We start from the raw sequence: 24,981 nt of genomic DNA, 5'->3' as shown, positions 1-24,981 counted from the left end.
TTGTAGGGTAGTGTGTAAGGAGATGGCAAAACATAACTGGAAACTAAATGGAAATGTGTGGTAGGAAATGAACCAAAAAAACCCCCAAACCCAATCCTCACTTGGGAACATGGACTCGATAGCTCATGTACCCTAAAATAGAAGGCATGAGTGACTGAGATTTGGCCAGGTTTCCCTAGCAGTTAAGTACATGCTGTCCATGCGGAGGGTGAGAATGGACTTGGGGAAAGCATTAGAGCTTACTGCATAGTAAATGGATATGATGCCTGGATCAGTGTTACACAGCAATTGATGCTAGATGCATGAAAGAAGGATCAACAAGGCTGGAATATGCCCGTCATGATCTCAACAAAAGCCAAAGAATTATCACCATTGAAATCTCTCTTTAAACTCTCTGCAGTCTTGAAGCTTACAAAAAAATGGACAATTAGGCTGTTGGTATGCTGAGACCAGCAAGTTGTTATGCTGACCAGTATTGTCTCACTGACTGATGGAGGAGTAGAAGAAAACAGTCTGTCTATCCATCTGTTGTCTCTTGCCTAGAGTACAAGCTCTCTGATGCAAAGACTGTCTTCTTTAATTCTGTTTGTACAGCACCTAACACAGTAGGGTCCTGGTCCATGACGGTCATCATCCATGAAGATGATGATATAGCAATGCTGTGGTTTTGGCAACAGCAAACTATAGTTTACCCCTGGACTTATCAGGCTGATTGACCATCTGCATGAATGCCCAGGCGTCTTGTGAGGAATCCCAGTACTCCAGGGAAAACGGTTCACTCAAATGAAACTTTGTCATCAATCTCTAGACACTATTGTGATTGTCTTGGTTCTGTGGAATACACAGGATTTGTTGAGAGAAAAGTAGCTGTCATTCATTGTGAGGTGTGAGCAGTGACCAGTAGGAAGCACCAGAGGATCTAGTGGAAGAATTGTAACTTCCAGTGTGCCAGAGCAGAATGGTTTTCCCAACCATTTCTCTGGAGAATGAACGTAGAAATGTGGAAGAGAATAGGAGAATACCTAATTGGTTCTGCATATGGCAGTTAATACTGTTTTGTGTCTTCTAAACTAACCCATTCCCCTAATGTTAATTGACATTATTTTTTCTCTTTGCTTTGATGAACTGTGATCTGAAAGGCGTGTGCTTTCATTGGTCAACGAGGAGTGTGTATTGACATCAGTAGCTCTTATTCATGCAATAAAGGTTTTAGGGCAACTATAGCACTCTAAACAGATGTGGTCTGTGGAGTAGGGATGTTAGCTATTGTGCAATTCAATAGTTGTGTAACTGCACAAAATCTTAGGGGTGGGGGCAGCAGCCAGTGAACTCCTGGCCCCATTTCCAGGAAGCCCCGTCACCTTATGCTGCTGCCTCTGTACCAGTTTAAAAACCAACTCCCCGCTCAGACCAGCTGCTTGCCACCCTGCGCTGCTGCTTCTGATACAGAGGCAGCAGCACAGGGCAGCGGCAGCCCCTGTCTGCAGCAAGCCTGGGCCCACAAAGGACAGAGGCTGCTCTTTGGTAGCAGCCTCTGTCTGTGGGGAGCTCGGACCCCAGCAGACTAGCCACTGTCCACGGTGAACTCAGGCAGCAGTGGGGTGTGGGGCAGGCATCACCGCAGTGCTGGTTAGGGGGAACCGTTTCTTAAGCCAGCTCCACCCTGCCCTAGCTCCTGCCTACCCTGCCCCCGCTGCCTCTGCAGGGAGCAGCAAAGGAGGGGGGGCAGGTGGGTCTGGAGAACTGGCATTTACAGGGAGCCTGCTTGAAAGCCGTCTCCCCATGAGTATCAGCTCCAGCATCCCCCCACCTCCCCCCCACTGCTGCCTCTCTATCAGAGGTAGTAGAGCTGTGGGAGGCAGGTGTATCTGGTGCTTATGAAGAACCTGCTTAAAACCACTTCCTCATGGACACCATCTCCCTCCTCCCTCCCCCCTGCCTTGCTGCCTCTCATACAGAGGCAACAAGGGGAGGAGAGTGCATGTATTTGACAAGATTAACTGATAAGTCCAGGCTTATTGGTTAATCGCATAATTGACTTCACATTGACACCCCTACTGTGGAGTGCCATACACCCAAGCTCGCTGCCATAAAAGCTATGGGTTGTCACATTGCTTTAAAAATTGCTGTATGTATATGGCTAGTCTAGTTAAAGTTATCTGATGTGGTCTCCCTGCTTTCCTCTTGGAAACTTCCATTTGTGGCTTACAAGATCTATCTAATGTCAGTACTTGGCTGCATATATCTATGGGAGGTTGTGGAATATCCATCTCAAGATATTTAAGAGTAGGTTAGATAAATGTCTATCAGGGATGGTCTAGACAGTATTTGGTCCTGCCATGGGGGCAGGGGACTGGACTCGATGACCTTTCAAGGTCCCTTCCACTCCTAGTATTCTATGATTCTATGTCTTAAAATTGCCTTCTACAATATTTTTGATTTTTGAATTTCTCAAGTGGGTCTTCAAGATTTTAGAGTTAACTATTAATACCTCTTTCTAGCTCTGATATAGGTTAGAATTTTGCCAAAAGAAACTGAAAGTAGTAATAGATGAGCAAAATTTCCTTTAAACACCACACTTTATATGAGTGTAGCTGGGGCAAGATGCATACATATATGGTCTTTTAAAACACACTTCTCATGAGTTATGACTTGGAAATTCAGGTTTAGCATATCCATTGCTCTGTAGTTTTGAAAATTAATTATGCATTTGATCATTTCCTTCTTTGCGCAAAAGAAATGAAACTGCAGACATGGGTGACTCCCCCCCCCCCCCCATGTGGTTGCAGTATTCCCAGTGCTCCAGTCATTAGCATGAGGAAATCCCTTGTCTCACTAACAGTGATCAGAACTTCTTTAAAAAACTGGAGGCAACACTTCATGTATATCATGTTAGGGATTCTCAAACTCTTTATTGGTGTGGGCTACATCTTAACAGAAGGATTGCTCTGGGGTTTTTCCCATAGGACATCCCTCCCATGCAGCTATACTGCAATTGCATTAACCCAGACCTAGGGTCCCACGACACTGCAGCGCTAGGGGTCCAGCCTTGATTCAGGATAAGATCCAGGCTCTGAGACTTTGCAATATTGATGCAGCCCCATTTGACTCCGGGCCTGGGAATTATCCAGAACTATCCCACAATTTTGTCGGATAACTTCCTTAGCCCTCTTAATGGATGATGCTTACTGGTTCCAATTAACTGGTAATTGGAGGGGGCTGGAGCAACTCCCCACTTCCTGCGGGCAGGGGGCTACTCCAGCCCCGAGAGGTCTCGCTGCAGATGGGGGTTGCTGTTATCCGGGGGTCCCGCAGGCAGGGACTGCGCCAATGTCCAGAGCAGCTTCTGTCCATGGAAAGTCCAGCTTGCTGTGGACAGGGGCTGCTCCGGAGTGGGGCTGGGAGCCGGCAGCAGCCCCAGTGTGACCTAACATTAACCAGTTAACTGATGAATGGGAATTTACATCCCTAATGAGATGTACTGCAACTGCATTTTTTGAAGTTACTGAAAAACTATCAAGTGTCTCTCCCCTTCTCCCCCGTACCCTCACCACCACCACTTCCACAAGCCAGAATGACAATACTGAACTAACCATGACAATTACAGGGTGGAGAAGACCATGTCACTAACCCTCACCACTTCTGGAAAGGTCCATTGCCCATGGAGATCAATGGGGCTGAGCTATTTCATATGTAAAGCTACTGAGAAATGTATATGTTGATACCATGATGACCATGCCTATATTATGTAAATAATACCTAATAATAATTGCCAAATGAGACCACTACCCAACCTGCTTACAAAGGGCCTGATCCAATTTAAACTCTAAGTGAGGATTGGGCCCAAAGCAATCTGTTTGCATTACCCAAGAAGATCCAGTTAAAATTGTCACCCTTCAGAAATATAAAAGGGCCAGTCAATGGCCCCGGTGCCTGGTAGAGGCAATCTTTGAAGAAAATTGGAGAGACTTTGAATTTACTTCTTCTGACAGCAGCACTTTCTCTCACTAGATGTGGGGTCTTTAGCACAGGTTTCACTTTGTCAGAATAACTCAGAAGTGCATTGTCACAACTAACTCCATTCAGATCTAGACAACGTGCAGCCCAAGGACAGAAGAACAAATCCCTCGAAATTGGAAGTCAAAACATCTCACCTCTTCACAGAACTTACAAAGAGCTTGTTCACCCAGACACACAAGTCATGACAACCCTCTCTGGAGATGATACAGCCTGTCTCTCTCTGGACACGCCAGATGTTTTCACGTGGCATCTTAACACACTGTTGATGATTTAAACTGCTTGGTTGAGGAAGACTCACAAAGAGTCTGTTCATCATCCACACTAGTGTGACATAAGGGATGTAAGCAACTACACTAGTTACTTCTCCCCCTTGCTGCCTCTATCACAGAGAGGCAGCAAAGGGGGGAGGGTGAGCTGGCGCTGCAGGGAACTGACTTAAATGCCGATTTCCCCTCCCCCCCGGTCATCTTCATTTTAAATAAAGTATTAATGTATGTACAAGGAAAAAAGGTTTCAATGGTTTCCTTATTTATGGCAGGGGTGGGGAACCTTTTTTGTGTCGGGGGCTGCTGACCCACAGAAAAATCAGTTGGGGACCACACAAGTGTGAAGCAAAAATACTTCTCCAAAACCCCTCAGCTCTCACTGATGTGGCCCCCATTTGACACACCTCATTCCACTCTCACTCCAGCCCCATGGGGCAAGGGAAATGGACAGGGAGGACTGAGGTTCAGGGCTTCCCATAGGCCAGATTTAATTTTCTAGGGTTCTGGAGTTAGTGGATTTTATGGCCCCTCCTAGGCTCTGGGGTAGGACAGAAATGAGGGGTTCAGTGTGCAGGACAGGACTGCCAGCTAGTGGGATAGGAATGGGGGTGCAGGATCTGGGCGGGAGGGGAGTACTGAAGGGGGAGAGGTTGCAAGGTCTGGGTAGGAGGTAGGGTGCAGAAGCAGGCTGGGAGTAGGGTATCTGGCCAGGTGGAGAGGGCAGGAGCAAGGGACGGTGCAGTGTGTGGCCAAGAGGGAGGGTGCAGGAATAAGGGAGAGTGTTGGAATAAGCTGGGGGTGTGGGGTCTTGGCATTTGGAGGAGAGTGAGTGAGGAGAATTGGGGTGTGGGAGTCTGGGCATAAGGGGGGATGCTTACCTTCCAGACTGCGCACTGTTGTTTCCCCAACGGGATGGGGAGGGAGTTCAGCCCCCCATCCACCATGAAACATGGAGCCTACGCAGCCACAAGGCTGCATCACCAGCTCTGGCTTCCAGTTCAGAGGGCGAGGGGTGGGAGAGAGGTAGTGTGTGGAGGTGAAGAAAGCCCCAACCTTCCCCGCAAGACCCAGTTCACGGAGAGCAGCAGAGCGAACAGCTCCATGCGCTGCTGCTTCCCCAGCAGGGTGGGGAAGGGCTGAGGTGGGGAGAGCGGCAGTGCATGGAGTGCACCTCCTGAGCCTGAGTGCGCCCTGCCCCACAGTGCTTGACTGGGGCTGAGGCGGCAGCTCCAAGGCACCAAGATCTAGGAGCAGCTCTGCTGAGTTTTGCCTCAGACCCGCCCAGTCCCCCCAGTAGTGGCAGCCACTGTAATCAACAAGCGGCTGCCTGGAGATAGAGGAGGAGGCAGAGGCGGCACGGCTGGACCAAGGGCCCTGCACACCAGGGGCAGTCCTGCAGTGGGAGGAAGGGGGCTGCATGGTGCGTGGTGACTGGGGCAGCCACTGGAGGTGGTAGGAGCTGGCCAACCGGCAGTGTGCGTTGCGCTGGAACTCGGAGAATTCTTTGGATTCCAGCTTCTGGTGCGCGGTTTCCAGAGCGTATTGGAAGCTGCCCTGGCTACCTGCTGGCAAAGCGTGAAGGGAACCGTCTACATGTTCGGGCTGGCTGAGAGCCTTTGCTCCTGTGCCATGCTAGGGTGTGTTTCTGTGAGGCTGTGCCAGCTGGGAAATTGCAGTGCACAGAGCCATTTCTGGTTCACTTCTTCCCTGCGAGCCAGATCCGGCGGGGCTTTCTGGGACATTTCATGAGTTGATTGGGATACCAGGACAAAGTAAATTTGGGACTGTCCCATACAATCCAGGACATATTACTAAAAGATCTACCTGGCATTGCTTGGGTTCTTGGGAGTGGAGGAGGGTGCAGAAGTCACAGTTGGGGGGAAAAGAGGGGCTTTTTGTGTGGGAGGGCTGGACACAGGATTAAGGGGTGAGGTTTGGGACCGGAGGAGGGGGGTGCAGGAGCCGATCCTGGCCATGCTGGCCTGTTGATGTCTCCTGTGGGGCTGGCTGCTCCTGTTGTCCTGGCATAACCAAACCCTTATCTTGATTTAAATTATGGTAAGAGGAAGCTGTATATCAAATTTGGTGGTCTTAGCTCTTACAGTTTGGGAGGAGTTTTTGGACAAATAGATGGTCAGACAGACAGACTTGCTCACACTCAGACTCTCTCGAATATATAGCAGGTTTGCAGGAGCGGCCCTAGATGAGCTGCCGGCAACTGGTGCCCTAGGTAAAATGCGCGATCGGCGCTCCCGCCTCCAAAGCCCTCAATGGCCGTTTATCTTGGTGCCCTAGGCGACCTCCTAGTTCGCCTGTATTGATGGGCCGCCACTGCAGGTTTGTATTACTGTTGCACTGAAGAGCCATTGACCAAGCCCCTGCTCCCACCTGCTGTGCAAGCCTCAAAAAGCCAACAAAAGACACTGCGTGCCCTAATGAGCTTAGGGTCTAAAGGCAATAACAGGAATTGCTTACAGGGAAAAGCAATTTTAGAAACATATTAAAACGTGCTTCTTTTCGTGTGACTTAGCAACTGGAAATGCAGATGTAGACCAGGCCCATTTGACCAGCTAGTTTGCTGCAGGCTATCAGCGAATGCTCCAAGGTTGTCTCTTTTCAATAGGCAGTCTCGAGCTAGCCCTTGTTTTCTGAATGATTTCAGATTCTCAGGCTGGGGGCAATGCAGGATCTTTCCTTTCCTGCTAATTTCTTCTGCGTCAATTCAGAATCATGGATTTGTTTGTGTTCTGAAGGGAGGGGTGATGGGTTAGTGATGGATGAGGCTTTGTTTGTTTTAGCAAAGCTGCCCAGTAAATACGAATTGACAGAAGATTTTTTGGTTCCTGCCACCTGAATTCTTTATTACATGGATGAAAGGCACAGACCTGGTCTTTATCATCCTGCTGCTAATTATGTCACCTTATTAATACTGGGCTGTAGCCATCAAGCTATCTCCCAGGCACATCTTAAAACTCTTAGCACGCCTTGAGGAAGTCACGTTCTGCCTTTAGTAGTTAGTTGATAGAGTGAGTGTAGTTTTGTGGCTCTGTGTATATAGACTTTGAAGATGTTTAAATATAACCGTTCTGAGAAGCAAGTCTTAGCTCAGCTTGAAAGTTGGTAGGAAGTGAAATCTAAAACCTGAAAGATTAGTACTAAGTGCCCTGTATCTGTCCTGACACATCAGTCCTAACACAATCATCTCTGCGAAGGGGGTATTGGTGTGCCCTCTTGCATCAGGGCAGGGTGTTGCCATTATCTTTGACTCCAGTGCCCCTGCCTCTTGCTGAATTTTCTGTGGCTCAGCTCTCTGGCCATGTCCAAACCCCGTCTGGGGTAGTAACACAGTGTCCAGCTGTAAATCCAGCAAAAAGAGATCCAAATAATGGCTGCTCCTTCTGCCCCTCTTAGGACAACTAATAATTTCTTCTCTTGCGTCCCTTCCCTCAGGACATTGGTAGTTTCTGTCTGGGGTCTCCCCCTATTCTCATTTACCAGACTTATCTCAGGTACCCTCTTGCCCCTGCAGGAAAGTAACCTGCTTCCTGTGGGATTTTCCCAGTCTGTTGTACACCCTAGCTTACAGCTCCCCCCTGTTATCACTAAGCCATAACTCAGGGCTTCCTTCCCCCCCCCCCCCCACCCTCCCAGGAGCCTGCTCCGCTCCCTGTGGGTTCCCTCGGGTTGTAGTCCCGGGGTGCCCTCAGGGAGAGAACTCTCTCCTTTCCTCTCATGTGGAATCTCTCCTTCAAATGCTCTTCACCTTCCTACTCCCTTCCTGGGGTCCATTTCAAAACTGTAGTGTAGGGCACTCTGGTCTGGAGGTCTCTGTCAGCTCTCTTTTCTGTCCCTAATCGCAGGAGCTGCTCTCTGAGTCTCTTCCCCAAGGAGCCTGCCAGCTCTCTTTGGGGTTCTTATTGTCAACTGCAAGTACTTGTTCAGGTCTTGTCCCACAGAGGCCTACTGTGTGCCTGGGGGGGTCCTTACTACTTCCCAGCCTGCAGCAGCTGCAGACCTTTTCCAGAAGGCCTTCCCTCTCTTCCTTCCAGCCACACTGCTTCCTCCTTTGTACTGTTCTAGCAACTGCTTTCTGCCTCCGCTGCTCCATTACTGTGAGCTAACGGATGCCACCTGCAACACCCATGGGGTCATCATGGGACCAGTCAGACCTGAAAGGTCACTGGCCCCATGACAGCCTCAAATGGAAGACATTGATCAGACTCATTGCGTTGCCACTGTTTATCATGATGATTGGAGTGTGAGCTGAGTAACTCCAGGCAGAAGAACGTATAGAGAAAGGATCGGTGCCTTAGGTGTCAAGGAGCACAAATTTTAAGTTTGTGGGTTGTTATTTTTTAATGAAACGTATAGCTACTCATAGCCCCTTCTTTCATAATGAGCAAATGCCTGCACAGTTGAAAGATACCTGTGCACATGCTTCAGCCCTTCAGCGCATCAAGGAGTAAAAAGATGAAGAGTCAATAAGCATGTTGTGTTTGTGTTGCCAGATAACTTTTAAATTATTTTACTGTGGTAGAATAGCAGAGGAGATTGAAATAAAGAATCCTGTGTCACTCTGAGTGGCTTGTATTTGCTGAGGATAAACAGAAGTTCCTTAATGCTATGGTAGTTTTTGGATGACAGGAGAGAAGAATTCTACTTGTACAGAACCTTTCATGTGAGAATTTCAAAACATTTACAAATATCTAAGCCACACAAAGCTCCTGTGAGGTAGGTAGATGGTGTTATGCAAGCACTGAATGAGGCCCAGAGAGGTTAAGCAACTTGCCTAAACATAAGAAATAGATAACATCTTCAGGAACTCACTGCTCCTAAAGCAGTACTGTTCATAAATCTGGTGTTTGCATCTTTCTGTAAAGCCTACTTGGTTGTACAGTCCTTCTCTCTCAGTTGATCTGAAACCAGAGACACCCAGGTTCCAGGGCAGTCGGTGAACTGAAAAGGAATAGACAGTTCGATTTCAAACGTATTTTCTAATCTGTGATTCACAGCCTCCCAAAAATGAACATTTATTTGGAGCTCCATATCTCTCTCTCTCTCTCTCTCTCTCACTCACTCACACACACACACACACACACACACACACACACACACACACACACTTTTAAATACACTACTGTTTCTAAGGTTCTTGTATACTACAACTATAATAGTAAAGAATATCAGTGACACATGTTGAGGAAGCTATACATGCACCCCTGGTCTCCAAAAACATCCTGACAGTGCTGTTTAAATTATTTATACAGTGCCATACGGTAGGTGTGCATGGCATTTTACAAATAGATGAAAAGACAGATTGTTACTCAAAGGAGTTTATTGCATAGCCTTTTGTATAATTTAATGATTATGGCAATGCCCAGGGTCAGCATTCAAAATCATATATGATTATTGTACACAATTAAAAAAAGATGGCCCCTTCTCGAAGGACCTTATAGCCTAAGAAAGCTCTTAGTAATAAAAAGGTAATTTCATCATAATTCTAGCATCATAGCAGAATCTGGATGGCAAAGTTGAGGTTTTCTCTTTAAAAAAATGGAGCAAACTGAACAAAGCAGGCCACTTGGACTGTACTGTTCTCCCTTTAAAAGTGAAATACACAAAGGAGACATCTGTCCTTTTAAAATTATTGCAAAGTGGTATTGCATTCAGATCAACTAATCTCCTTTTAAGTAGCTTTGCTAACTTAGATTAATTCACCTACGTGGCAACTGATTCTAAAACGAAAACAATGGAATCAGAATTGGGAGCTACATTCTGCCAGATATAGCATCCACCTACCTCACTGCCCCTGAAAAGATTCAGGAAATTGGAAGGAGGCAAACTCACATGGTGTGGATAAAATTGCTTCAACATACGCCTTAAGATATATTTAGCTTCTGATGTTATCCTGAAGTTTACTGAGAAAGGCTTGGATTAAGCTGAATGCCAGTAGTAAGTGAGGAGTCACAGACCTGGGGAAAACAAAGGGTCAAACTAACATAAGAGATTATGTATTTTCTTCACCAAAATATTTATTTTTCACTGCTAGGGAAGGACGCACTGCACTGTGCTCTGGTCTGTTGAGCCTGACACACAGGTCAACCTGGATATAGAATTAGGCTGACGTGTCAGTTTCAGATCTGACGAGGGAACTGCTTCATTAATCAGGTTGACGTCTGTGGTGCCATGCCTCTTTCTGATCCTGCTGGGAGGAGGAAATATGGAGAGGAAGGCATAGGACACTATACATCTGCCTGGCTAAGTGCATTGTATAAACAGAATGAAGACAGAGTCCAGAGCAGAATGCATGATATCCTGCACGTACAATTATATTTCCAGTGAATTGGAAGGTCCAGCATTAGCATTGTTGCATTTCAAGCCAGAAGGTCAGTAATATCTTGATCCTCCTGCATCATTCCCTGTTCTTTAATAATAATAAAAAAATACATTTGGACCTTACTGCATGATAGAACGTGTAAGATCGAACAGAGGAACAGAAGAATAAATCCTGAGATTGACTGTGGTTAGAATTGAGTCTGTCATATTTTCCCTCGTATTCAACTGAATATTGATCATTGAAGTATCTGTAGAAATAGCATTCTTCTTTTGCACTTAGTAGGTTGTAATTTGCTCCTTGAAATGAAACTCCACGTATACCATTGGCGCATAGTTGTGGAACATCCCCTTCACTTTTTTCCTTTAAGTGTAAAATGGATAATGGTGGTTGATCTGTAAGGACTTTATGCCTCTCCACCTGTTCTGGGGTGTGTTTTTTAAACCCATGACAAGCAGTATTTTACTATAATAAGCAGAACAAAGCATTAGTCACATCACGGCTCTTTTGTTCCTAACTTTGAATATGTTGTAATGGAGTGAGACCTCATGTAGCAAGCCCTAAAGTGTAAACAGACTAGTACTGCTTATTGATAGAGCTCAGAGCTCGTAATTGTCTTTAAGTAGCTGACCAAAAATGTAGATGCTTCAGGGTGTAGCCGAGTTAGTCTGTTACAGAAAAAAACAGCAAATGGTCTGGTAGCATTTTATAGACTAATAAAACATGTAGATGATGTTCAGCCTCATGGTCTCTGTTGAACAGGAAGTATCCTTGGCAGCGAGACCCAATCCTGCTCCTCTTAGGAACAATGGCAGCACTTCAACAGGGCTTGACAAACGGCGGCAAAAACTACTCACCAGCCCTGTACTGCGCATGCACAAGACCTGCATTGCGCATGCGCGTGCTGCCGATGAATAGGGTGTGCGCCTGAAATCTACTCACCACGGGCGAGTAGATTCTATAGTTTGTCGAGCCCTGCCCATTGACACCAGTGGGAGCAAGAACAGTCCCATGCATAGCTGAATGGAGATCAGAGACCATTCTTTTGGTTTCCTTGCTCCCCAACCCTTTTCTAGCTTTTAATATCTTAATCTGAGCCAATAAGGGGGGAAAAAACTGTGCCAGAGGAGGACAAAAGTAGCAGATAGATTTTTTTCCTTCCATAGAAGTGTGTGGAAGAATATGTGAAGGAGGGGGAGAAACTTACACTGATCTTAGTCATCTGCAGTAATTTACACCACCACATGGTAATTATTGGATGTTAAATTGTTGGCTGATCTGATTCAAGATTATATACAGGCAATCCCCGGGTTACATGGATCCGACTTACATCGGATCCCTACTTACAAAAGGGGTGAGGCAACCCCGCACTAGCTGCGTTCCCCCAGCAGACCAGGGAGACGTGGAGCAGCTTTTCTCAGCAGACACCTCAGCTTGAGAATAAAGGACTGAGGGAAGTGAGGTGTGGGAGAATAAAACTGAGCTCTGGAGAAATGTTTGGCTAGAGTTTCCCCTACAATATGTACCAGTTCCAACTTACATACAAATTCAACTTAAGAACAAACCTACAGTCCCTATCTTGTACGTAACCCGGGGACTGCCTGTAATCAATACTTTTTAAAAGAGCCATGTGACAAATGAACAGAAGTGTGCTTTTATCTTCAGAGTGGGCAGGAGAGGGTACATCTTTGCGGATATTGTCTTAGAAGGGGATAAGAAACATTTCAAAACCCTTGGTGATAGCTCAAAAGAGAAATTGGGGAGGGGAGAGTGTCAAGAAAAATGGAGGAGATTGATGTGTCTCCTGGACACTGATGAGCTCTCTAGTGCATTGTTGAGAGAAGTAGATTGGAGGAATTTCTCTGAAGCAAATTTTGCATTCACTACTAGTGAAAATGGCTAAGGTCCATGTGTCCAAGGCAACGAAGGGCCATTGCAGGCTAAAGGCAGCTACAGAGATACTCCTGAATGACCAATGCTTGTGGATTTTTTTTTTCAGTAGAAGTTTGAAAGTCTTATTATTCCATATTTACATTATAGTAACAATTAACACACACACACCCTCCCCAGCCAGGAGCCGGGGTGCGTTTGTGCTAGATGCTGTTCATACCCATACAAAGACAGGCTTTCCTCTCACAATTTACAGTCTTCCAAATGTTGCCTGTGTGGTTTAGCCAGTACCTGTTGTTCCTGTACCCTGCATGCTGGCAGCAGTTGATTCTGCCGGGCCCTGCCTTCATTGAGTAACTGAATCTGGTTGGTGATGTGTAAAGGAGAAGGCTGGGTTGTTTAGAAAGGTAGACTGAGAGAGGGCAAGAGCGGCTATAACAAAAGGCATCCTTAGCCACATGACTCAGGGGCAGCCCTAGACTAGCTGCCAGCAACTGCTGCCCTAGGCGAACCATGCAATCGGCGCCCCCACCTCCAAACCCCTCAGTGATATTGCGCCACCATCCAGCAGCAGAGCCCGGACGGAGGCACTTGCACTCTCCCTGGAAGGACAGAGACAGAGTTTCCAAACTGTGTGGTGGGTCTGTGTCTGTGTACACACACAGAGATCCCCCTCATTCTTCAGTCTTAGGTTTCATTTGAAAAGCCAAAAAGGAGGTTCTTCGTGGTGGTCAAAAAGCAAATCCTTAAACGACGAAGTACATGCAACAAATGCAGAGGTGCTTACCTGAGATTGCAGACAGCCTGAAACAAAAGCTGGGAGATGTGAACTGCCCTGGTGATTTCAGTGGGTGCTGAGTTTAATACCCATAAGGATACTTTCAATGTCAACACTGTTAACAATTGCCTTACTCAAAATGTGTAAGAAAGGAGAGGAGGCGGCATGGGAGTAGCTTCTGGCCTGAAGAGGGAGGCATGAATGATGTATACATTAGGAAGGGTAGGCCTCTAATAGCATATGGCAAAGTGGGGGCTGGGGAAGCACCATTGTTTTCATTTTCCCAAAGGGGCTCATCTGTCAAGTGTGTGTGAAACACTGAGTAAAGGGAAGGGAGCGGAAGGGGAGATGCCAAAAGGAAGAGGCTTTTTATGGGATTCCTTGGTGACATACAGGAGGTGCTCAGGCAGGCTGCTTTTTTTCCCATTTATCTCTACTGCTGCCTTTTTCCTCCCTCTTATTTTTGCTGTCTCCTGTTGTTTGTCCTGTGCTCTTTCCTGCTTATCTGCCAGAAAGCTGCACGCCTGTGCTGCTGCTCAGGAGAGATTCGAGTGCCATTCAGCTGATTAGAAGAGTGCTCAGAGATTGGGTTTTGTTCCTACTGATGGGGCACATTGACACCTGCCTTAGTGCACATAAAAATGATTCGGTACTTAGATGGGAAAGCTGCTCTCCCTTTAGTGGTGCTCTCCCCCTTCTGGTTTTTTCCTTTCCCTTTCCCTTACTTCCCCCTTTGTACAGTCCTTGCCACTGATATTTGCTTCTTACTACTGAACAGCTTCGTCCAACATAGCACCACCTCCAGGAAAGGAAGGGCTGTATTGGGATTGCACACATCTTTGCTTCCTCAGCTGCAGGTAGAACCAAAGAACATTTTTGTCCTGCTAACGTGCTGTAGTAGGAATAGCAAAACTCCCGGGAGAGGAAATGAGAATAAGGTGCCCTGGGTGGTCTGCTTTGAATCAGCCTAAAAGACTCATCAAGAAACTGCCTTTTTGTTTTAGTATTGCCCTCATCACATGGTAGTGGGGGAAAATCTCTGTCAAAATGGCTTGCCTAGTTTTTAATGCAGGAAAAAAGTGAATGGGAGGGCTCTATGGCGAAATACTGCCTGTGTCCCCTGGCCTATGAGCTTCTATGCAAATGCAAGAGAAACCTGACACATCTTCTGAGGCTACATCTAGACTGCAGGTTTCTTTCTGAAAAAGCTTTTCCAGAACAGATCTTCTGGAAAAACATTTTTTAAAGAGCACGTCTACACAGCAAAAACACATAAAAAAAGTGATCTGCTTTTTCGAAAGATAGCGTCCAATGAATGTGGATGCTATCTCGCATTTCAGTTGTGATTACTGTGGATGGAGTGGCCAACAGGGCACCTGTACTTTTTCCTGGAGGCCTCCTCTTTTGAAAAAACACTCTCTTCCCTGTCCCCACACACCTTTTTCCAAAAAAGCTTTTTCGGAAAAAGGCTTCTTCTTCATAAAAAGAGGTTTACCGCTGTCAGAAATCCCCTTGACAGAAATACCCCTCCATTCTTTTGACTTTCTGTCAAAAGAATGCAATAGCAGTGTGGACGTAACTGTAGTTTTTCCAGAAAAACTCTGCAGTGTAGACATACCCTGAGAGTGAGAACACCAAAGGTGGTGGTGGTGAGGGGTGGCGGGGAGATCTGATTCCAAAATCTTCTTAATATCTGCCGTAGGCTCTTTGCTGACATGCCCAGTCCCTAGACGGTGTAAAGAATGGAGAGATCTGAAAGGGCTGGATCCTCACAGAATGTTTTTTTAGGGAACCTGGGTAACTCTGCTAGATCTAGAGAGAAGGTTTGCAGAACTATAGCTCAGATGGAAAGTTCTCACAGTCTGTCTTTGGGTCACCCAGTTAAGCTGATGGCACTAATGCAGACTTCAAGCATTGTAGTTTCAGTTCTGATGTACATTACGTGTTTGTGTTGAGCTAATATTTGAGTGACGTGCGTAAAATGCAGGTAATGGATGTGTCTGATTTAATCGCTTTTTTCCCCAGTGTTCTGAAAAAGTGATGTTTCTCTTATTTATAAAACAAACCTATTGCCTTATGTGTTTGAGATTCAATTTAGTCTAGTCAAAACTGTGTTGATGTTGAGGGGGAATGGTGTGGAAATCCATGAGTTTTCCTTACTGCCCACTAGATGTCAGCAGAGAACACGCAATACCTGCCATCAGCTTCTAGCATCCATTTCAGTGTCCGCTTTTTTTTTTTTTTTTTTTTTTAATCTGAGGAATTGGGTCTGGCCCACGAAAGCTCATCATCTAATAAACCATCTTGTTAGTCTTTAAAGTGCTACATAGTCCTGCATTTTGCTTCATTATATAATGTTATTCTAAAACTATGTCAAGATCATGATGGGTGGGTGTGTCCAAATCCAGATGGCGGGTGAAGAGTTGTGTGTGCCAATTGCTGTCAAACTATTTACTTCATCTAACATGGAGGACAGTGGCAAAGTTACTTGAATAAACAAGATTACCTGATTTTTCTCCCCCTTAACCCTTCAACACTTCCTCTAAAGTGATGTCATCTCTCAGAGGCTGGGAAAACAAATGTTACAAAGTATATATCAGCATAGTGAGGTGCAAAATAGCAGATTTCAGTTGTTCAAGAACGTTGTATACAAAGCATACAGCAGAAGTGGTTTGTGTCGATTTCTGGTGGCAGTGGTGTTTCACCTTCTCCTTCAGGCATGTTTTGGAATATATTGCAAGTTTCAAATGACAGTGTGCTTTTGACCTGTAAACATGAAGAATTCTTTGCTTCTGACTGTGGTCAACATGACCGTGCTTAGCCCTTTGACCTGCAATAGTGGCATAATGGAACTTGTCCAGATACTAAAAAATGTCACTGTTGGTGCCTGTGGAATCAGTAGAAATTGTTTGACTTGCATAGCCATGGCAACGATTTCTGATTTGACAGCAGGAAAAGTCAGTCTGTTCTGAATCACCATGCACGGAGCCCATAGGCTCTGACTTTATTTCTCTTCTTGTTTTGCAGATCACAGGCGTCATTCTTCTAGCTGTTGGAGTCTGGGGGAAGCTCACTTTAGGCACGTATATCTCTCTCATCGCCGAAAACTCTACCAATGCCCCCTATGTGCTTATTGGGACTGGTACCACAATCATTGTCTTTGGCCTGTTTGGCTGTTTCGCCACTTGTCGGGGCAGTCCATGGATGCTGAAACTGGTACGTAAGCCCAAAAAATGTCATATGGCATATATCGACATTGCATGATCAATGTGTTTTTATTAAGCTTAAACAGATGTTAACTGTAACAGAGGCAAAAAGAAAGGTTGTAATGACTTTAATGTTCACTGTCTCTCATGCTTAAAAAAAAAAATCCTGTCCCTGAAATCAGTCGATAGTTGAGTGTCAATGAATCACACGGACTGCTCTGCAGTATAGAGGACTCGGTGATGGCAAACGTGCTACCCATGAACCGGAAATATCATTACAGACTTATTAATATAAAAAAATGGCACAGCTCTGTAGCTAATGTGAAACAGATTTTTCCAAGGTTGCTTTTTAATAATACAGCATGGAGTGTAGGGAATACCTTGATGTAGCGTTTAGTCTAATGTACCCTAAACCTTTAATTTCTGGCATCCTGTATTGATCTCTATAAAAATAAGTAGATACAGTACCAGAAAAGTAAACTCCCAGCAGCATGTCTGTCCACATTTCAAAAGCAGCACAGGAATTTCTTCACTTTGATGAGTTTTCCAGTGCTTCTCAAAATGTAAGGAAGCCGTAGGAGAAGGGAAAAAATATACAAGTGAATTAAAGCTCACACAAGAGCATTCAGAGACCAAATGCAATGCATGTGGTAATTTGAGAGGGAGAAATAGAAATAGCAAAGTTACTGTGTGGTGAAAATGAAGGGTGGAGGAATGACAGGACAGTGTCTTCTTCTACATTTCCTTCCCCCTCCCCCCCCCCCCCCCCAAAGATATGTCGTCTGACTGTTAGGGCTAGCTATGACATACTCTGGTTTGAACATGAAGTTTTATTTTGGACACGTGTATAGAAGTTTTTAAACCATCTTTCTCCCCTCAAAAGAAAACAGGCAAATATTTGAGTACTGCATTGTTTGTAGGACCTATCTTGCTAGTCTGGGCTGCTTTGCCCTCCATTAAAAACAAGTCTCCCTTCCTCCTCCACCCCAAGAATTGGACAACTTTTCAAGCTGTTCTGCAGGGCCATTATTTTTCAGGTAGCAAAGCAGCTGGGATGAGATATTTTTCACACAATAAAGATGCAGTTAGTTTCCTATTAGAATAGCCTGCTTAGTATTGTTTGACTTCTGTTATTTAATCATTTATTTAATCTGCTTGCTTTCATTTCATTGCAAGATCATGGCCTTAGCAACATGGGAGCCACCTCTCTGCAGAGTGGATGTTTAAATATGTATGCCACTGTCAATAAGCATAGTTTTATGCACTTAAAAAACCTTATAATGGGAGAGTGTATTGCAGTTACACCACCTGCAAGGTGTGTCTCATAACCCTCTAAATACGTTCTGCTTTTTCCTCTAAAGACTGAAGCTTAAACTTGGAATTGTTTGAATAAGAACTAAAAGATTGAGACACAAACCTGCCCCACACTCTGACTTGTGATTTGTCTTGTTTCTTTGCTTTTCAGTATGCCATGTTTTTGTCCCTGGTGTTTCTGGCGGAGCTAGTGGCTGGCATTTCAGGATTTGTATTTCGCCATGAGGTGAGTAGACATGAATTTAGGTTATGAATGGCTGTGCCTCTCTGAGCAGGATTTGCTGAAGCCTCTCAGAAAATGTGCAATATATTGGTTGTTGACTTCAGCAATTCCATATGCATCATGAATGATGTCGTTATTTTTCAGCAGTAATGTGTGCAGCCCTCTAAAACTGATATGACTCCAAATGAAGGGATTTAGCCAAAGCTTTGAGTCTTAGCTGTCTGATATTTACTCTAGAGCTATCTTTCTTTGTATGTCCATCATGTAAGATCTTCTTTACCCTGTTACATATGCTGAGGACTGCAAAATAGATTAAATACTTTGCTTACCACAGCTACATGAGGCAGGGAGACATTTGGTTGTGTAATGCAGAGAGGCTTTCCGAGACAGCACAGCCAACCCGATTTCCTATATGTTGAATAAATCGTATTTGCTTCTGTTGGGTTTTTTTTATTGTTGTTTTTTGGTGAGGGGTGTTTTTGTTTTGGTTTGGGTTTTTTTCAGTGTGCTACTGTCCTGAGAATAGACTGAGGCTAGAAATAGCTAAAGACACGGGATAAGAAGGATGCTTTATGAGAGCAAGACAATCTAAATTTGTAGTAGCATTGTCCATTTTACCTGGAACTGTCTTTATTTTAAGCCTAGGTCTCATGTGTCATTTAAACTGAACTGTGACATTAACTTTGTAGTGTATCCTCCACACTTATTACTCATAGGATAATTCTAAGCCAAAAAGTTAAAATGTTGGGGAGAGGGGGGAGGAATATTCTGAGAGCAATATTTTCAAATCTGCAAAATTCTGCATATTTTATTTGTCAAAATAACTTGATATTATCATGATAGTTTCAATTATTTTGGTAATTTATCTCGCAATACCTATCAGTAAGTATATCTAACTATGCAGACACAGAAAGATTCAGGAAATGGATTTTTGACAAACAAGAGTTCTGTTTTAACGTGCCCAGTAAGGAATCTGAGTAATAATGGATATAGAACTGTATTTCCTGCAGCTCTTGGAAGCAGCGCAAAGGCTTGGAGAGAATCTGTGTCACAAAGGATCTGAGGGAGAGGGAAATAGTGCCTGGGAAGAAGCCTGGAAGTGAAGCTGGAGGGTGGTTGCGTGTGGCTGGGAGAAGTATGGAACAGTTTTTGGGGTGCGTGGGGAGAGGGATTGTTGGTGTGTTGGGGAACCTCCCCCATGCAGACCCTGGCTGATCCCTAGCTTCTTCCACTCAGTCAGGAAGAGCTGCCCTGTCCTCAGTACTGTGTTTATCATGTTGCTGCGTTCCCCATGCCCAGACGGGGCCCATAATGACACTGCTCCAGCCTTGGCATATTAGTGTTGGGTCCATTCCCGGGGTTGGGCTTGAGGCATGGCTTGGCCTAGCTGATTCTGCCACATATACAGGGCCTTGGCTGGCACAGAAGGGGGATGAGAGACAGCCCCCGGAACCCCCTACAGCCTACCTCCCCTGGGACACCCTCATCCTCTCTCCAGAGATGCATTTCCCTCAGCCTGGACCTGTGGTGAGAGAGACTGGCCCTGCTGGGAGGGACTCCCTCCATGCACAGCTCCAGCCAGCCCAACAATCACCAGCCTCCTGAAGCTAAATCAGGAGATCAGCCACTAAAAGTGCTACAGGGCTCAGGCAGGTGTCCTGTCTACTCTAGCCCCACCCCACTTCCAGAAGTGGCTGGCACATCCCTCCCTGTAGCCCCTAGGTCAGGGGTGGGCAAGAGGCTGCCAGTGAGCCGAAGCCAGCCCACCAAGCCACCAGATCTGGCCCCGGGGTCACCTTGCTGGAACCCTTAGGCAGAGAACATCTCACACTTTAAAAAGGAAGCTGTTCTCCATTCTGGATGGCTGGGAAGGAAGGAGGGAAACTTCTCGTGCTATTCCCACCCCCCAGCAAAATCTCTTTGCTCCCATTTGCCAGTCTCTCAGTTTCTGGCCAATAAGAGCTGAGGGTATGTCTACGCTACAAAGTTAATTCGAACTAACTTAGGCGCTACACAGGCAAACCGCTAGTTCGAACTTACTTCGAACTAGCGGAGCGCTTAATTCGAACGAGGTAAACCTCATTCTACGAGGACTAACGCCTAGTTCGAATTAAGTAGTTCAAATTAAGGGCTGTGTAGCCACTTAATTGGAACTAGTGGGAGGCTAGCCCTCCCCAGCTTTCCCTGGTGGCCACTCTGGGCACCACCAGGGAAACTCTTCTGCCCCCCTCCTGGCCCCGGAGCCCTTAAAGGGGCACGGTCTGGCTACAGTGCCCGTGCCAAGTGCAAGCCTGCCAGCACCCAGCCAGCAGACCCTGCACCTGGCACGGCACGAACCAGCCACCCGCTGCCACCCAGCCCTCCGCCTCTTCCCGGGACTAGGCTGGCGGCTCCCAGGAGCCTGCCCAGGGCCGCAAGAGGTGGGAGCCTGCCTGGTCTAGTGCGGACATCGTGGACCTCATCCATGACCTCCGCACTAGGCAGGATAGCTGCCAGCCTGGCCACCCAGGAGCAGGTTTGCATGAAAATCAAGGTGGTCCAGTGAGACCCCCGACCCTGAGCCCTGAGCTTAGAACGGCCGTACTGGGTCAGACCAAAGGTTCATCTAGCCCAGTAGCCTGTTTGCCGACAGCGGCCAACACTGGCTACCCCGGAAGGGATGGACCGAAGACAATGACCAAGCCATTTGTCTCGTGCCATCCATCTCCAGTCTCCATTAATTTATCTAACTTCTCTTTAAACTCTGTTCTAGTTCTAGCCTTCACAGCCTCCTGCAGCAAGGAGTTCCACAGGTTGACTATTTGCTTTGTGAAGAAGAACTTTCTGTTATTAGTTTGAAGCCTGCTACCCATTCATTTCATTTGGTGTCCTCTAGTCCTTCTATTATGGGAACTAATGAAGAACTTTTCTTTATGCACCCTTTCCACACCACTCGTGCTTTTATAGACCTCTATCGTATCCCCCTTCCGTCTCCTCTTTTCTAAGCTGAGAAGTCCCAGTCTCTTTAGCCCCTCTTCATATGGGACCTGTTCCAAACCCCTGATCATTTTAGTTGCCTTCCCCCTCCCACCCTTTCTCTTTCCCTCTCGCACCTCCTTTTCCCAGTCTTCCCGAGTTTTGTTCAATAAAGAGAGTTTCTATTTTTGAACACACATGTCCTGTATTTTGTACATCAGGAAGGGGGGCTAGGGAGGGGTAAGTGGAAGGAGGTGAGGGAGGTATGGGGTACAAGCTCCCGATGGGGAGGACTGGGGTGGCTCTGCGGGCTCCTCGGGGTGGAAGCTCTCCTGCAGCCCCCCGATTGACACCCCCCCCGGATGGCAGCCTGCGGCAAGTGCAGCCGGGCTGATGGCCGAGCGCTGTGATGTGCCGAGTGTGGGCACTCAGGGCACTCCAAGCCAGGACTGCTTTGCTGTCCCTCATCGAGTTAGACAAGCGAGCAGGGAACCCCTGAGAACTGTCTGTCCGGGGTGGGGGTTGGGTCCCTTTAAGCACAGCCCTCGGCTAGCCTGAGGCAGCAGCTCCACGCTCTAAGTTCTCATCTGATGCCCTGCCGGCACTGCTTCCGGCCATCCTTAACCCTGGTTCAGGGTCCACTCAATGTGGACATGCTAGTTCGAATTAGCAAAACGCTAATTCGAACTAGTTTTTTAGTCTGGATGCACTAGTTCGAATTAGCCTAGTTCGAATTAACTAATTCTAATTAAGTTAGTTCGAATTAGTGCTGTAGTGTAGACATACCCTGAGATTTTTTGCTGGGAGCAGGGGCAGTGTAGGAAGCCTTCTCCCTCCCTCCTCATCCTCCCTTCCCATTCTTCTCATGCCTGGAGCGGAGCCGCGTGGACCAGCGAGAAGCTTGCAGCAGACAGTCTGCCACAGGTTTCTGCTGGAAAGCGCCTCCCAGCCAGAGCCTGTTTGTCACCCCCCCCACACACACACATATACCAACCCCTCTGCCTGCTCTTACACTTATACCCCCTCCCCGATCTGGCACCCCAATCACCTGCCCCAGATCACAATCCCTTCCTACTCTAAGTCACATACCAAATCATGCATCCCAGTCCCCTGCCCTAGGTCACAGCTGCCTCCTTCATGCAAACTCCTTCCCAGACCCCATTCTCCCTCCTGCATCCTAATCCCTTATCTTGTGTCCCTGTTTGCTGGTTAGCTCAATATCGATGAAATCAGAGCTAATAGTTTTGACATTGTCCCTGAACAACCCTCAAGTGTTTCCTGAGCGGTGGCTATCTTGAGCTGTGCTTTTCTTTCCTGCCTTTGCCAAGTCAGCCTGCTGATTGAGCTATCCTAATATAAATACAGTAAACACCCCAATAACCAGCTCACTTAGGGTATGTCTACACTACCCTCCTAGTTCAAACTAGGAGGGTAATGTAGGCATACCGCACTTGCAAATGAAGCCCGGGATTTGAATTTCCCGGGCTTCATTTGCATAAGCGGGGAGCCGCCATTTTTAAAACCCCGCTGGTTCGAACCCCGTGCAGCGCGGCTACACGGGGCACGAACTAGGCAGTTCGAACTAGGCTTCCTAGTTCGAACTACCATTACTCCTCATGAAATGAGCCTAGTTCGAACTACCTAGTTTGTGCCCCGTGTAGCCGCGCTGCACGGGGTTCGAACCAGCGGGGTTTTAAAAATGGCGGCTCCCCGCTTAAGCAAATGAAGCTCGGGAAATTCAAATCCCGGGCTTCATTTGCAAGTGCGGTATGCCTACATTACCCCGCTAGTTCGAACTAGCGGGGTAGTGTAGACATACCCTTAGAGTATTCACGAGTTGTCACAGGGCAGTTCCAAATTCACGCCAGCTGTTTTCAAAAACAGAGCAATCTGCTGATCTGTTCGAAGAGTTCCATGGTTTGCAAGTAGCATTCGTTGAAATGCCACTAAAAGGGCTTGTGAATGTTAAAAGAGCATTTTAGGCTCAGAATAAACACTTAAGAAAAAGTGGCAAAGGTAACGTGCTGTCTCTCAGATTTGGCTATTCTGCTAAGGTTGGAAATGGGTAAATTTTTTTGGAAAGACTAAAAAGTTGTGCATTTAAGTGCTCATTTTATATGCTGGTCACTTATAAAATGTCACATTCTCTGTCTTTTTCTCTTAGATCAAGGACACTTTCCTTAGGACATACACTGAAGCTATCCAGAATTACAATGGCAATGATGAGCGAAGCCGTGCAGTGGATGATGTACAACAGAGTGTAAGTCTGAAATAGTTATTTGTAAAAAGATGTAAACAGAATCCCAAAACATGCAAGGCCAATGTTCAAACACCTGTGTTAGTAAGTTATGTTTTAGGGCAGAGGTGGGCAATAATTTTTGATGGGTAAGAATTTGGTAAGTGGTTAAAGGCTGCACTGCTTTGTGATATTAATGGAGTAGGTGGGGGTCTGGAAAGGAAGCTGTTTACAGGAGGGAGCTCTGGGTAGGGGACTGGGGTGCAGGAGAGGGTGTGAGGTCTGAAAGATGTATGGATGGAGGAGGAGGTTATGATCTGGGACGGGATTGGTGTGTGCGGGGGGTGCAGGATCTGAGAGAGGGTTTGGGTGCAGGAAAGCATTCTGACCTGGGGTAGGGGTGTGGGAGAGGATGCAGAGGGTTTGGTTGGAAACTGGGGCAGGGAGTTGGAATGTAGGAGTGGATGGGGTGCAGGCGTAGGCTCTGGCTGGGAGGCGCTTACTGTAGGTGGCTCCCAGCCAGCAGCCCAGTGTGACCCTCAAGCAGGCTTTCTCCCTGCCTTGCCCCTGAAAACGGCGGGCTGTTGGGGCTAGTGTGTGTGTCTGTGGCACGTTCCATGAGGGGAGGGCAGCAGTGGGGCTGTGAGTGCTGCATACACCCACAAGCATGGCCCAGGCAGCTCTCATTGACCAGTTTCCAGGGCTGTGCTAGGAGCAGGGGCGGCACATGGAGGAGTCCTCCCCCAAAGGGGCATGCCACGCAGAGACACTCACACTTGCCCCAGCAGCCGGTCACTTTGAGCAACGTCTGGGGATGTGGAAGGCAAGCAGCTTGCCTGAGGGTCTTGCTGGGCCACAGGACATTGGCAGCCCAGAGGATCATGGCAGGCTGGAAGTGGCCCGTGGGTCATATTTTGCCCATCCCTGTTTTACAGGCTAAATAGATTACTTAGGGTTTGAGCCTGCAGTCCTTCCACACTCAGAGCTACTAGTGATGAGCCCCTCAAGTTGTTTGGTTACAATATTCAAGGCCTAGAATGGAGTGTCAGGCTTCTGGGTGAATTCTGGCTCCAAGTCAGTGGGAATTTTGACCTCAGTGGGGTGTGGATCTCATCCTAGGTATTTACTAGCCACAGAACAACTTGCTAGTAAATACCTAAGATGAGGGTGCTCTATGCTTGTTTGCAACACATGCTGTTGATACCCTGGTAACCAGAAAACAATATTTCACACACTGTGTCACGATGGCATCCAGTTGGCGCCTCCGGAAAACTGCTACTTTGTAAATCCAGTTGAGTTCACCTCTAATCTTCAGCCTGATGAGTATTAGAAAACTTTTACAGCCTTGTGACATAACTAAATTGATGTTAAACTGATTCTCCTGGGGCAAACCCCTACTAGGGACTTATGTAAGCTGTTCTTAATCGCACTGAAGATGATCCAGTTTAATGTGATAACTAAATCAATGTAATGTAAAATGAAGTTAACACTTATGTACTTTTTGTAATGCAGACAAGCCCTTGTGCTAGTCTTTAGTTGTTGGGTGTTTAGTTGGGATCATAGACTGTGAGCAGTTCTTATTTTTAGGGGATTCTTCCAGTAGCATTATAAAGCTTTACAAAGTCAGGATGATTAGTCAGGGCTTGGTAATCTAGCATCTTATTTAGTTGACAACCTATAGCAGTTCTCTTTACAGAGACAATGAAAGATCTGGAAGATAAAATGTATCAAGAAAAGTTAAGAGCTGGGCATATTGTTT

The 24,981-nt window shown here is 46.4% G+C and overlaps 1 protein-coding gene across 2 annotated transcripts in view; it reads left to right on the top strand.

The window, feature by feature from the left end:
• TSPAN7 (tetraspanin 7) overlaps positions 1 to 24,981 on the top strand; it is a 160,342-nt gene that overhangs the window by 108,945 nt on the left and 26,416 nt on the right. For both annotated transcript variants that reach the window (XM_089774568.1, XM_075913241.2), the window contains 3 exons: positions 16,316 to 16,504; positions 17,960 to 18,034; positions 23,151 to 23,246. In XM_089774568.1, the coding sequence (XP_089630694.1) occupies positions 16,316 to 16,504; positions 17,960 to 18,034; positions 23,151 to 23,246 (360 nt within the window). The remainder of the gene's footprint in view (positions 1 to 16,315; positions 16,505 to 17,959; positions 18,035 to 23,150; positions 23,247 to 24,981) is intronic.

This window comes from Pelodiscus sinensis, chromosome 1 (genome assembly GCF_052426305.1).
Source record: "Pelodiscus sinensis isolate ZL-2025 chromosome 1, ASM5242630v1, whole genome shotgun sequence".
In the NCBI taxonomy this organism is placed as follows: domain Eukaryota; kingdom Metazoa; phylum Chordata; order Testudines; family Trionychidae; genus Pelodiscus; species Pelodiscus sinensis.
This window is presented reverse-complemented; position numbering and strand designations above follow the sequence as displayed.